Here is a 12,443-nt window from a genome sequence, read left to right on the forward strand (position 1 = left end):
TCTTGATTAGTCTAGATGATGCTTATATTTTACCTGTGTTACACATCACGCTGAGGTCTTGCCAAAAGCTTGTGTCATGGATGGAAACGTTTGTTCCTGTTAGTAATGGGAAAAGCAACGAATGTTATGTGCAACCCTCTTAAACAGATTTGTGCAACAGATTCCTAGGTAACAGGCATCGACATGTCCTCACTGCTACTAAGAGCAAGGCATCAGAGAAAGCACTACAGGATTAACCATCAGGAATCATACTGGCAGCCTCCCTAGACTATGAAGGCTCAAAGAAGAGCTAGAAAGGCAGATGAGCACGTTGGGGCAAGGGCTGGAGGCTGTACAAAATACAGCAGGTCCCAGCCAAATAGGTTAAAATACACCAGGCTGTGAATAAGCCAAACTCAGAATACAGTAGCTATTGACATCTCAGTGGACTGAAGCAAATCAACCAATGTTGGTTCACAAGGTTGATTCTCTCAATATTAAGGTAACTGAGTATGCAGAGACTGTGCAAACAGGATGGTGCTGTTTAATGGCCCAATGAAGTTGACACAACCAAAGCTAATAGAAATCCTACAGAAGAAACAAGAAGGGAAGCTAGCACAGACCATAAGGATCCCTGCTTTGTATCCATTTGGGTAGGAGCAGAATCAGAGGGCCAGCAAAGTCACTTCTGACCAGCAAGAAGTGTTAAAAAATGTGGTAAAAAAGCCAGAGAAGCAGCAGATCCGTGAAACAGCTCCTCTGGCTTTGTATTAATTCTGCCTCTTCATACTTCCTCAGACCTGAGGGAAGACGAAGCCATTCTGAAAAGATGACTTTATACATAAGTAGTAAAATTAATGTCAACACCTTTTCAAAAGTAGAAAGTTAAAACCAGTAACTGGAGACTCCAGCAACATGAATTCCATATAAATCACACCATCAGAGAAGGGGAAGTTGTATGGAAAAACCCAAGGCAGGCTAACTGCAAGAAACCTGTGCAAAAAAGCACAGGAACAAATTATTTACTTTCTCAAAGTATTTTCAGATTTATTGCCTACACCTCCTAATTCCCTTTCTGCAAGGAACAGGTAATGAAAACTGCATGATTCTACTCCAAGTACTCTTCCTTCTCAGACACGTAAACTGAAAGAAGTATATCAAGCTCAGTTGGGTTTTATAGCCTTCTCAGGAGAGTGAAAGCCTTCTTGGGTGATAGGAATATTCTGAAATAAGGAAATTAATTTTAATGAATTAATTTTAGATCATTATCCACAAAAACCCACTTAGGAAGGAGGTCAAGTGCATCAAGAATTCTGGCAGCAAAGAATTTTTCATCTGTTCCTACCATGACTTCATGATCATGTCAAAATATTACTACACAACTCTACAGTATGAGAATACCTTTGTTCCTTTTTTTCCCCCAGAAAGAATACCTTAAATTTATTATTTTGGGGTACCAAAAGACAGTGGAATTATGAGAGCTGCAACTCTGATTTTAAATATCCACACTTAAACAGCTACTTTTTCCCTCTCTGTCAGAGCTGTGGGCCAAATTTGTTCTTGGCTTAAGGCCACTGAAAACAATGAGCTTGGTTCAATTAAGCTGGTCCAGTACTTATTAAAAGACATCATGAAACATTTGTATCATAGATATGAAAAAAAAACCTCACACAGAAAACCTGGGATATATTAAGAGAAGCGAGAAATAAGATCACTTGGTTTAGCTTGTCATAAACTAGCAGAGCTTCAGTTACTCAAAATAGAGCTATAGAGCAAACTGCCAGAACTGGTTTTGGCACTTAAGTTTTTATTTGCCTTACTTGGATACTGCAGATGTTCTGCTGGACAATCACTAGAAAAGGAGGGTAACTCTAGTTAATCTGCACATTTCTTAGCAAAAGAAACCCCAGAAGATTTGGAAGACGTGCAATAGTACCTGATCTCCAGACTCATAAAGTAAGAAGTTAACTGCATTCTTACCTGCAAACTCAGCCATTCCAAGAGAATACGTCTGACAATAAATCCTCACACTAAGTCCTAACAGTAGTTCCTTAGGATTTCAGATCAAGACCAGCACATATTCCAGGTGTGCTCAACTAGCTCAATGGCAGAAAGGAAATAAATGAGGAGCTATCATCCCACCTGTGTGTCAGGTATACTCTAAAGTGGACACACTGCTAGGACTATTGTGCAGTTTAGCTGAGAGCCCTGTGAAGAGATGAGAATCTCAAATTTCATTGCAAGAGGCTGCCTCCAGATTTTGTGACTATTTTCATCTCATGCTCCACCTCATGTTTATGAGAGAAACACCAGCAAAACTCTGGTTATCCTTTTAAAAGTCCCTCTTCTGGAAAAGCCTCAGGGGTGGGCAAACACCTGCCTCATCTAATCACTGTTCCCACATTTTGTCTTACTCCCCCCAGCTCTGGACCAACTTTTGTCTTACAGGGTAATTAATGTCAAGAAGATAGTACTACATTGGTGGTTTATTCTTGCTCTCCATCTTGTACTGACACTCTTGGTTCATTTCTGATGCAAATTACTGATAATAAAAGATTGCAAACATGAATGAATGAATCATAGCTTCTGGAATGACTGCAGAAAGATGTGAGGGGAAAATCTTAGGTCACTCCCAGCAACTAGTCTACAAAAGAGGTAACAATTTGCAAAGTAGCCCCATCTGTAACAACAAGTCATCCATATTTTCAACATTTGGCTCAGGAAAACAGATTACATTACAAGACTAACTTTGTGCTGCCATTCAAAATAGATCATTATTTATCTCCAGGAAAAATAAGCAAAAGCTGAGAAATTAACTCCAATACACTTGATAATACTATTCTTAGAGAGGGAAGGATGACTACACCTTGCAATTCAGACCTCTGAGTCAAAGTCATCTTTGACACAACTTCATTCAAGATGTTGACCTAATGCACCAGCCACTGCTTGTTAGTCATGTCCACAGTAACATTCCTGAAGAACCCTCAACAACTTGGTAAAATATTTTAGAATGTTGCTTTTACAACATTTAAGGTATTGAAATGAGATTACTTGAAAGAAAGAGAAGATGAGCAAAGTCACAAATCACACCATCCTCAGCAACAACTGCTTTGATAGTTGACTGTCTCTGTGAGCAGTCGTCTAGAAGTTATTATTCCTCATTAAAGTTTTAACCTCATTTTATTAACATCGTACTTCACTGTGCTCAGTCACTTCACATTATCTAGCAGAGGACTACTAAAAATTGTTTGAGAGATCCTGCTTTTCCTACAAAAGCTCTCCTCACTACAATCCCCACTACTTATTCTAAACAGCTCACTTCAATGCAAGAAGGTCTTAGCGGTGTTTTTAATTCAGTGATACCTGAAAGTCATTTCCCTACTACTACCATATTTGAAATTGACAAAAACATATTTGTACATCTTTCCTGTTGAGCATGTTTAAGAGCATTTTAATAAGAATAATTAAATGCATTAACTGCTTAGACATCTAAAGCACTAAAAGTATTTTAAGGACCTATTTCTGATTCTTTTTCATACTTTTAGACTGATTGCACAACAAAGATTTTGCTTGTTTTTTAACCCTGAAGAAAACTGGCAGGAAGACTTAGAAAGGCCATGTTGGTATTTATCTTACTCATTGAAATAGATGTAAATTGACAAAGTCCCCTTAAGGGCAATGAAACATGCCAAGGAACAAATATGAGTGCTGAAGAGATGTGCTTTCCAACAGGTATGCAGCAAAACTGGGGCAAACAGCTTAAATATCTGTCATTCACTACACCTGCATCCCTCAGGAATAATTACAGTGACATAGTGCATGAATTTATAAAAATGACGGCAAAACGTGACATATTTGTTTCCAAAAGCCTTGAAAACACTTGCTTTATAAAAGTAATTTCCACAGAGATTCCACTGGAGCGAGAACACTCGGAAGAACAGCTCTTGGTTTTGTTGAAGAAAAACTAAGCTTTTAATCTTTGAGAAGATTAGCACTTGTAACTACCACCTGATTGGGATGATGAAATTCTACTGGTGCAATTGATTATAAAAAGAGCAAAGCAGAATCAAGCCTTTCATATTTATGAACGGTAGAAACCCCTCTGCTATTAAAGCCTTTTCAAAAGATTTCTCCTCAGTCGCACAAGAGTCTAAATCCTTAAAATTTTAATCAAAAGAGTAGCAAATGTAGTAAACACTGACAAGAACCCACATTTTAACTGGTTTTGTTAGAAGTCTGTTAGAAGTTGAACTGAAATAAACATGCTTCAAACATATTACACTAACTACTTGCATTAATTCGTTATTGCATATGTGCTATAAAAGCCTAAAGATTATTGTACAATGTTAATTTACATCCCAATGTAACAAAGAGGGTTTTTTGAACTGCTGCCTGTACATCAGTTGGACACTCAATTTAGGCTCCAGACTTTCCAAAGAACTCTTTTCTTCTCTACCGTTGAGTGGGCTAACAATTTCAGCAGCCCAGTTGCAGAAAATCTATTACAACACCAAAAAGAAAAGGAAATATTACGATCATTTAAAAAGCCTGTGATCCCTTACTAATCTGTTCAAACATTAATTAGGAACAGCAAGAGAAAATCTGTGTTTATGTCATAAAATTGTCAGAATGACAGATCATAAAGTCACTGCTTCTGCACGTCAATTTGGAATTTAAACCACATTTACTAATTCACTAGTCATGAACCTTCATACAACACTTAACAGCTTAATCCTTTAATTTCTCCCATCACTTTTACTTAGTTACGAGGTGTTGCAGGCTGGAACCCTTGCAAATGAGGATCTGAAAGGTCAGCTTTTAACAGAAAGGTTTGAGACGAGGCTAAAGAAGGAAAGGCAGTCAGTTCAGAGATACTGAGCATCCGTTCGGATTTAGGAAGCTGGTGCACTGAACGCGAACGGTGTTTCATCCCCGCGTACTTTGACAAAACTGATCAAAGTCGAGCACACGGAAGGCACAAAGGAACTCCGGAGCAGAGCTGCACGGCAGTTAAGAAAGCCCAAACCATCTATTTCTGACGGGGGTGGGAGGTGTCTGGTTTTCGGCCCGAGGATGCCGAAGACCCACAGGTTGGACGAGGCAGCGGGACCTGCACACTTACCGCGCTCGCCAGCTCCGTGCCCAGACAGAGGAGCCCCAGCACCAGCAGTACCCTGCGGGGAGGCAAACGGACACAGTCACCCGGGGGCCGGGCCGGGCAGGGAGGGGACGGGACCGCGGCTCTCTGGCACTCACCCTGCGCGCCCCATGCTCCAGGCAGCGTCGCGGGGCCAGCGGACAGGACGCAGCCCGGTTACCGGCTCCGCACCGCTGGAGGAAGAGGAGGGCCCGCAGCCGTCACCCAGGGGGGCGGGCAGGCCCCTACGCGGCGGCGGGCAGGGCGCAGCGCGCTCACCTCCGCGGTGCGGCCGCTTCAGCGGCTCCTTCCCCCGCTGCGGCAGCGGACCCGCAGGGCTGCCCCGCCGGGGTCGGTCCCGGCTCGCTCCCCCGCAGGGCCCCGCCGTGCCGCAGCGTGCCCGGGCAGAAAGTTTGCGCGGTCTCCGCCGAGCCGCCGCACCTGAGCGGGACGGGGCGGGACCGAGCCCGGCTACGCACCCCTCACAGCCCGGCACCGCAGGGTGCGACCCGGCCCTCCCGGCAGCTCTGCCGGCCCGAGCACGCTTGGGGTGCTTCCGGTGGGGAAATAGCCCCCGTCCAGCGGCTGCCCACCCGGTGGAGGGGCGGGGCGGGGAGAGGCGGGCGCTCGCCCGCCCTTCGAGCCGACAAAATCCCGGCGCCCAGGGGCAGGGCGGCGGTCGTGGGGAGCTGCGGCCCTCTCAGAGCGGGGCGCCAGCACCCTCCGCTGCTGGCTGCTCCGCCGCCCGCCCCCGGTGCGGATGAATACTGCTGGCAAGTAGTCCCGGGAGGACTTGAGCCGGGAGGAGCGGGAGAGCGCGGCAGAGAGGCGAGTGCTGGTGTTGGGGCGGCTGGAGGGAGCCGCGCTGCCCCGCCTGGCTATGCCCGCGCCGCAGGGCCGGAGCTCCTGAGCGGGCAGGATGGAACCTCGGTGGTGGAGCGGCAGCCTGGCTGCCGGCTGGCTGGTGCTGGTGCTGGGGTGCTGGGGACCGGAGGAGGCGGCGGCGGCGGTGAGTGCGGGGCGCTCTCCCTGCTTCCAGGCGCTCCCCAGCGGCGCTGTCCCTGCCGGGCGCGGTGGCGGCGCGGAGCCGAGCCTCGGGGGGAGGTTTTGATCCCCTTCAGCAGCTGAGGGTGGGCTCCGCGCCGGTCGCGCTGGGCTTGGAGGGGTTGCAGCGGGCCCGGGCTGTGACAGGAGCCGACGGGGCCGGGCCGCGCGGCAGGGTCCCTCCTCGCCGCCCTCAGGTGTCGGGGCCCGGTGGCTTTTGGCCGGGCAGTGCTGCCGGGCCCGGCCCGGCTGCCCACGGTACCCGCCTGTGCGCGGTGGGGGAAGCCCGGGCGAGCTTTGTGTGTGCTGGACCCACTGTTCCTCAGGGACAAAGGAGGAGGGAATTCTCCCGTCTTCTCCCCCAAAGAAGAGCTGTCTGAGCTGTTGGCAGCGAGCCTTCACCTGCATCTGCAGGTCACACCTGGACGCGGCTTGTGGGCATGGTTTGCCAGAGGACTACGCCTTAGCCTTTGACTTGGTTTTGCTTAGGGTTGTATTTCTCCTTTCTTAAAACCCAAGTTGAGATGCCAGGGGAGATGGCAGATGCGTGCAGTGCTGCAGAGGGTGCATGCTAGGTGGCCTGGAGAAGAACTTTGTTTTCTGCCTTTGCGAGAGGGATGCTATCCCAGTTGTTCTGGAGTGCCTGGGCCTTGAAACTGAAAAGGAGGGAGAGGTGATCACTAGCTTCCCCTTTCCGGGTACTTGGCCAAGTTCTTCAGCTGTTAACTAGTGGTTAAATTAACTGAAAGGCTCATACTTTATAATGAGTTAACTTTAGACTTTTACAAACCCTTCCTCTGGCTCTTAACTTTTTAAGAGGGTAAATGAATCCTGATCTCTGTTGTTAGGATTATGCTGTGCTTGAAAAATCCTATGTTACAGTAGGTGTAGAATACTTTTCTGCTACCCTGCAATTTTGTTGCTAGAGCTGACAAAATCTTATTTGTCTTGAGCTTTCCTTTGAAGCTCATTCCTTTACAGTGAAACTTTGTGGACCTTTCATCTGCTATTCCAAAAAGCAAAGACTAGCTATAATATACTCCCTTCCTCTTCTACCCCTTCTTACCACGCCCAGGCGTGTACTCAAGTGTAAGTGATACTAGTGTGCCACTGGTACTTACTGATTTGGAGAGCTGCTTTGTCTCCACATGGTCTATGATACTTGTTCTGCTGCTCTAAGTACCACCTCACCCTGTGCCGTCTGCTGTGACTTTCATATCCGAAAAAGGATTTGGTCAGTCCCACCTAGAGGGCTTTGCTGTTTTAGCAGGCGAGGGTTTAAGATGGGGAGGTTTGTGTGTGTAACCCCTTACTTTCTTTAGGAAAATGCCCCAGCAGAGTTTTGCACATTGACTGATGGGAATCTGCAAGGTCTGGGCAGGGGACTGGGCTGGGCTGTTGCTGGAGGCAGTCCTCTGAAGGAAGGCGAAAAGACAATGGTGGAGTTCCTGGTTCTTAACACCACCTGTGCTATACAGCCTCTCATGTGGGATGAGTCCCTTGAGGATTTATTAACCCACAGTGTGATAAGTTTAACTGAAGACCCAGTGCTTAGTGGGGGCCAGGAAAGAGTGACACTGCCTTTCCAACCTATGTAAATCCCCCGGACATTGTAATGGTTTTCAATGCTTTGGTGTTCTGATGTCCTTGAATCCCCTGTGATGATAACAGTAGATAATGATGCTCTTTATTAATGAGGATCACTATTTTTCTCCATGTCAGAAAGGGATGAATTAGCACTGTGGCAGAATGCTTGATACACACTGTCTGTCTGCGACTTACTAAAAAAATAAATTGCCAAAGCTTCATACTCCAGTAAGGATGAATTTCATTGTTCAAAATTTAATGCTGGGTTTTCATAGCCCCTAATCTGAACTTGGCGAGTAGTATATGGATCATGCTACACACTCTAGTGCGAACTCCACATAGAGTGAAGTGTGTAGCTACTGATGAACAGCATAAAAGCAGCTGACAGTTTAAGAATCATCTTTAGAGTGGGAGAATGAATGAGGTGGAAGGTGGTATCTCTGTTATAGAAAAGTGATTGCAAGTAGTGACTGGGAAACCTCTTTAATTAAAGAATATAGATTTGATTCTTGAATTGTGCTGAGCTTAGTGACTAACTAGTGGCTTATATTGAATAAGGTTACCCTCATAGTTAAGGCCTAGGTTTTTAGAGTGTAAATAGACTTTGTCAGCCCAAAAGTTATTAAAAGTGGAAGTCACTTCTGCAATGTCTTCTTTCTGTGCCTCCTGTTATAACTCCAGTTTGACTGGAAGCATGGGGATAAAAACAGCTGATCAAATATGGAAAGGAAGGCTGGCAAGATGGGTGTCATTTGTGTCTAAGAAAGTAATGTAGTATTCATGAAAGTTCTCTAGGTTTAGTTCAGATTTCTTTTTCTTTCAGAGGTTACATGCTATTGTGCCAGTAATTGCGGTGTACTTGATTGATATGGCTGATTTGTAAATAGCAGTCATGCATGTTTCTCTTGCTTGTCCTAACTATTTTTTCATGGTAGTGGTGGTTGTTTCCCATTTCATAACTGGCTGTGACTCTTTCTAGTTACGAAAGCTAGGTCTGTAAAAGCAGAAAGAATTGGATGCTTGCTTTAAGGATTCAAAAGTATTTCATCCTGAAATTCTGTGGATGTGTCTTGATTAGTCATGCACAAGATGCTCTCTGTTGCATAACATAAAGGCTCTAGCCCTCCTGCTTGCAACTTATCATGTGTTTTGCTTTTGAACTTTCATGGCTCTTGGTTAAAGATATATAATAAAAGTTGTATATCAAGGTGTGTTCTGGCACATACTAAAATACAAACAAATCAAAGGAATCCTAAATGAAATCCAGTGTAAGAGCCATTTGGACCACGAGAGGATTTTTTTGTGGCTATGTGCACAAAATCTTTATGGGTCTTATTCAGTTTTTCCACATGATGGAAACAGACTGATAGTTTAGTGAAAACTCCTAGGTTGCAAGTAAATTAATCTACTCATTGAAAGCAATTTTCATAGCTACCATTTTTTTTCAAGTAGACAGGGAAATTTTCCTAAAACAAAGCGTTACTTTAACAACAAATGTAGATTTACATAATAATGTTTTTCTACAATTAATAAGTAATAATGCAATTAGTAGCTGTTGGTTTTACTAGAATAAGTAGACTTTTCTATATAACAAAGCGACTGAAGTCAATAAGAACACCCTAACAAATGTAATATGCATGTTCTCTCTGGGGCAGAGTGCTGTAATGTGGCTGTTTTGCCCATGCAGTGAAGATGCATTGTGCATTTTTACCTTTCATTCGCTTAGATTAAAATGCTTCCTTCTCTAATCACATTGATTTGTGTAAACTCTCCACTGATATCGCCACGTAACAAGATACCTAGATAATTCACACATTCTAGGAACAGTATTACGCAAGCATGCTGAATGGAAAGCAGCTTCTGCCAGTAATGATATTTCCAGACAGATTGCTTTGAATGAAGACACTTTGCTTATCTGTTCCAGAAGGCTGTACGGACGCAGTGTGTTTAAAACCACTGGGGTGCTTTTCAGTTCTTGCTACATGCAGTACATGCAGTGTTTGCCTATCTGGTGCTGACAGCACTTTTCTGTACTGTAAACCATCTCTCCTCAAGAGTACCTAAAGCAAAGCTTGTTCAAAAGATGTAGTGCTGGTACAGATTTAAGGATCCTTCAGCAGCATCGTTTACCGTTCTGTGAAGGCAATGCAGTTAAACCTTATTAGCTATCACTGATACAATGCAGCTTCTGAAAAAGGAAATGTACCAAGCATCCTGGTTGTTTAATTGCAAAGTCTGTGGTATGTGAAGGAAAAGCTTCAATGTAATGTGAAATTATCAACAGAATAAATGTAGCTGAGCTAAAGAGGGAAGGGTACTGTTATAACAAGAATTCTAATGCTTATTTACCAAAAAAATGCTTTGCCATTGTCTCAAGTCTTCCTGCAGAGCTCGAATCTTTTCGGAGAACTTGTGAGGAGGTGCAAGAAGCAAAAAAACCTGGGGGATATGATCTGGATTTTAGGAAGGATGTATATTGGGCAGTTAGATAATTGCTATTATTACAATTCAGGTTAAACTTGTCAATGCTTTAGTCTCTGTCCCTCAAAAAGAAATTAAACTGTAATGTATTAACAGACATTGTTGGTGTTGTGTGAGTTCCTTTTAGGAAACTGTTTCTCTGTTGCGATGACTGGGGTGAGGAGCTGGACTGAATAGCCTCCCAAGTCCCCTTCCAGCCTGCATTATCCTGTGACTCTACAATTACGTGAGAGTACAGTTGTGCTGCTAAGTGTAAGACAATTTACATATCCTGTAGTCAAAAATTAATCATAATTGTGTAATAAAAATGTGAGTTGGAAGGTTCATATTTACTTAAATGCTCTTTTTTAGTTCCAGCTATTCAAGAAGCTGTCTCTTAAGCTGTCAGCACAGCAGCATTCAGAGTTTTACTTTTATATTTTATGGGGGGTGTCCTACACGATGTGTTGTGTATTATTCTGTCAAAATGTAAAACCAGCAAAATAAAGTAATGGCAATACTGTCAAAAGAAATGACAATTTCAACCTGGAATGTGCGATTTAGGAGTTGGAAAGAGAGAAACTCTAAAGCTAAGGATTTTGGCTGTCTTAGAGGTGACAGCCTTCAAGGCTCTTTGTTATTGCAGCTCTGCTGCTGGATTTCTCTGTCTCCTTCTCCGATTTGGAGGGGAAGGAAAATAGTTTAGTCTCATCTGTACTTTGTTTCTTTTACCTAATCTCTACAGAGAATTAAAATGTAAGAGTTGAATTTCAATCTCTTCTTTCTCCTGGCACTGTAACAGGCATCTATATGCAATGCACTTAAACTAGAACCTGAAGTGAAATAGCTGCTATCTATGAAGTTATTCTTTTTGAGGCATATAGCTAGACTTGCAAAACTGTCTTACTGTAGCCTAATATGACCCCACTGTATGCTTGATAAGCTTTGCCACTGCAGCTCTGCTGAAACCCCGTCTTTCCCTTCTCTTAACTTTCCCTGAGATAAGCAAAGCTCTGTTCCCTTTTCTGGCTGAAAACATGCCAGTGGCTGTCTCTGTCAGGGCTTTCTGCTAAAATATATCAAATGTGTTGGAAAGTATGTTTATTCTAGGACTGATTTCAGTTGCTATCAAGGTGAGTCTTAATTTTAGACCACAATATTAATTTAGAGAAAGGTATATCCGTTCTTACAGTAAGGTATATCTGTTCTTATAGTAAGTCTTCTACTTTTCTGTCTTAATCTGAAAAGATGTCACTTATGCTTCTTAATTTATATGTTAGCATAAACAGTGTGATGCAAAAATGATGGCTTGGAATGCAGGACTACTTAAAAGACCAGTGACAGATGCGTGTTTTCATTCAACTGTGGACTTACGGGCATTCCTATTGTAATAACCACCTATTGCTAAGCAAAGTAACTTATATTAAACACTTTGTGGCAGTATTTCTCATCTCCATGTGAAGAAAAAAGTTCCAAGTCTATATACTTCACCTCTATCCTAAATGCTTTGCTGTTTTCCTGGTAGTCATGCTCTTTTTTACCCTAGTTTTTAATCATGCTAGGGAGAATGTGTGATCATTTTGATTATATATACTGGACTTCTTGGTATTTCAGCAGTAGTACTATGAAAAATGTCAAAAGTTTGTAGTGTATCAGAATAGCTGATAATATCTTGACAAGTCATGAAACAGAGACTATCTAGTATCAATGTCTGCTAAACACAGCACTGATTCTTCAGAAGCAAACCTTCCTCTTTATATACTGAAACCCTGCAGGCGTCTGAGAGAAGAAGAAAATGACCACCCTAGGCAATGAACTGCACTCTTTCTACACCTTAAATTAAAGTAGCAATTGTTTAAACCCACATTTAAATGGCTTTAAAGCAATGAAAACTAGCATGACCTCCAGGCAAGGCTGAACAAGGCTTCAGCTCCTGAAAATTTGATTTCTTGACAAGAAATGCCACCGTACAACAATGTTTGAATGAGGGAGCTTATGAACTCAGTTAAAAACCTTTTAAAAATAATCCTTTCTAAAGGGCAGTGATTTTTTTTTTTTCTGACTTAACTCACTTTGAACCAACCTGTTATATAGAATGACAGCAGAAGCCATTGCTTCTGAAAGGCACAGTAACTTCTAGCTGCCATTCAGACTATGAATTGGCTTAATCAGAGAAAATATTTATTCTGAATTAGTGTAAGAACACTTCTATTTTGAACCTTAAAGGGCAAAGGTA

General features: G+C 43.2%; 2 protein-coding genes across 4 annotated transcripts in view; one reads left to right on the plus strand and one right to left on the minus strand.

Annotated features, from left to right (window-relative positions):
* The window catches only part of COL4A6 (collagen type IV alpha 6 chain), a 123,880-nt gene extending 118,534 nt beyond the window's left edge, over window positions 1-5,346 (minus strand). The window contains exons 1-2 of the mRNA XM_065690003.1: window positions 5,236-5,346; window positions 5,102-5,153 (exon numbers count right to left, since the gene is read on the minus strand). Coding sequence (XP_065546075.1) covers window positions 5,102-5,153; window positions 5,236-5,249 — 66 coding nt within the window. The 5' untranslated portion in view covers window positions 5,250-5,346. The remainder of the gene's footprint in view (window positions 1-5,101; window positions 5,154-5,235) is intronic.
* A 386-nt stretch (window positions 5,347-5,732) lies between these two features.
* COL4A5 (collagen type IV alpha 5 chain) overlaps window positions 5,733-12,443 on the plus strand; it is a 78,361-nt gene continuing 71,650 nt past the window's right edge. Inside the window, exon 1 of one of the 3 annotated variants that reach the window (XR_010614979.1) lies at window positions 5,733-6,125. Coding sequence is in view for 1 of the 3 variants with exons in the window: in XM_065690000.1 (XP_065546072.1) it covers window positions 6,036-6,125 (90 nt within the window). In the remaining 2 variants the exon portion in view is untranslated. The remainder of the gene's footprint in view (window positions 6,126-12,443) is intronic. The other 2 variants (XR_010614978.1, XM_065690000.1) reach the window with 2 other exon arrangements.

The sequence above is a fragment of the Lathamus discolor genome, chromosome 9, assembly GCF_037157495.1.
Source record: "Lathamus discolor isolate bLatDis1 chromosome 9, bLatDis1.hap1, whole genome shotgun sequence".
Taxonomy (NCBI): domain Eukaryota; kingdom Metazoa; phylum Chordata; class Aves; order Psittaciformes; family Psittacidae; genus Lathamus; species Lathamus discolor.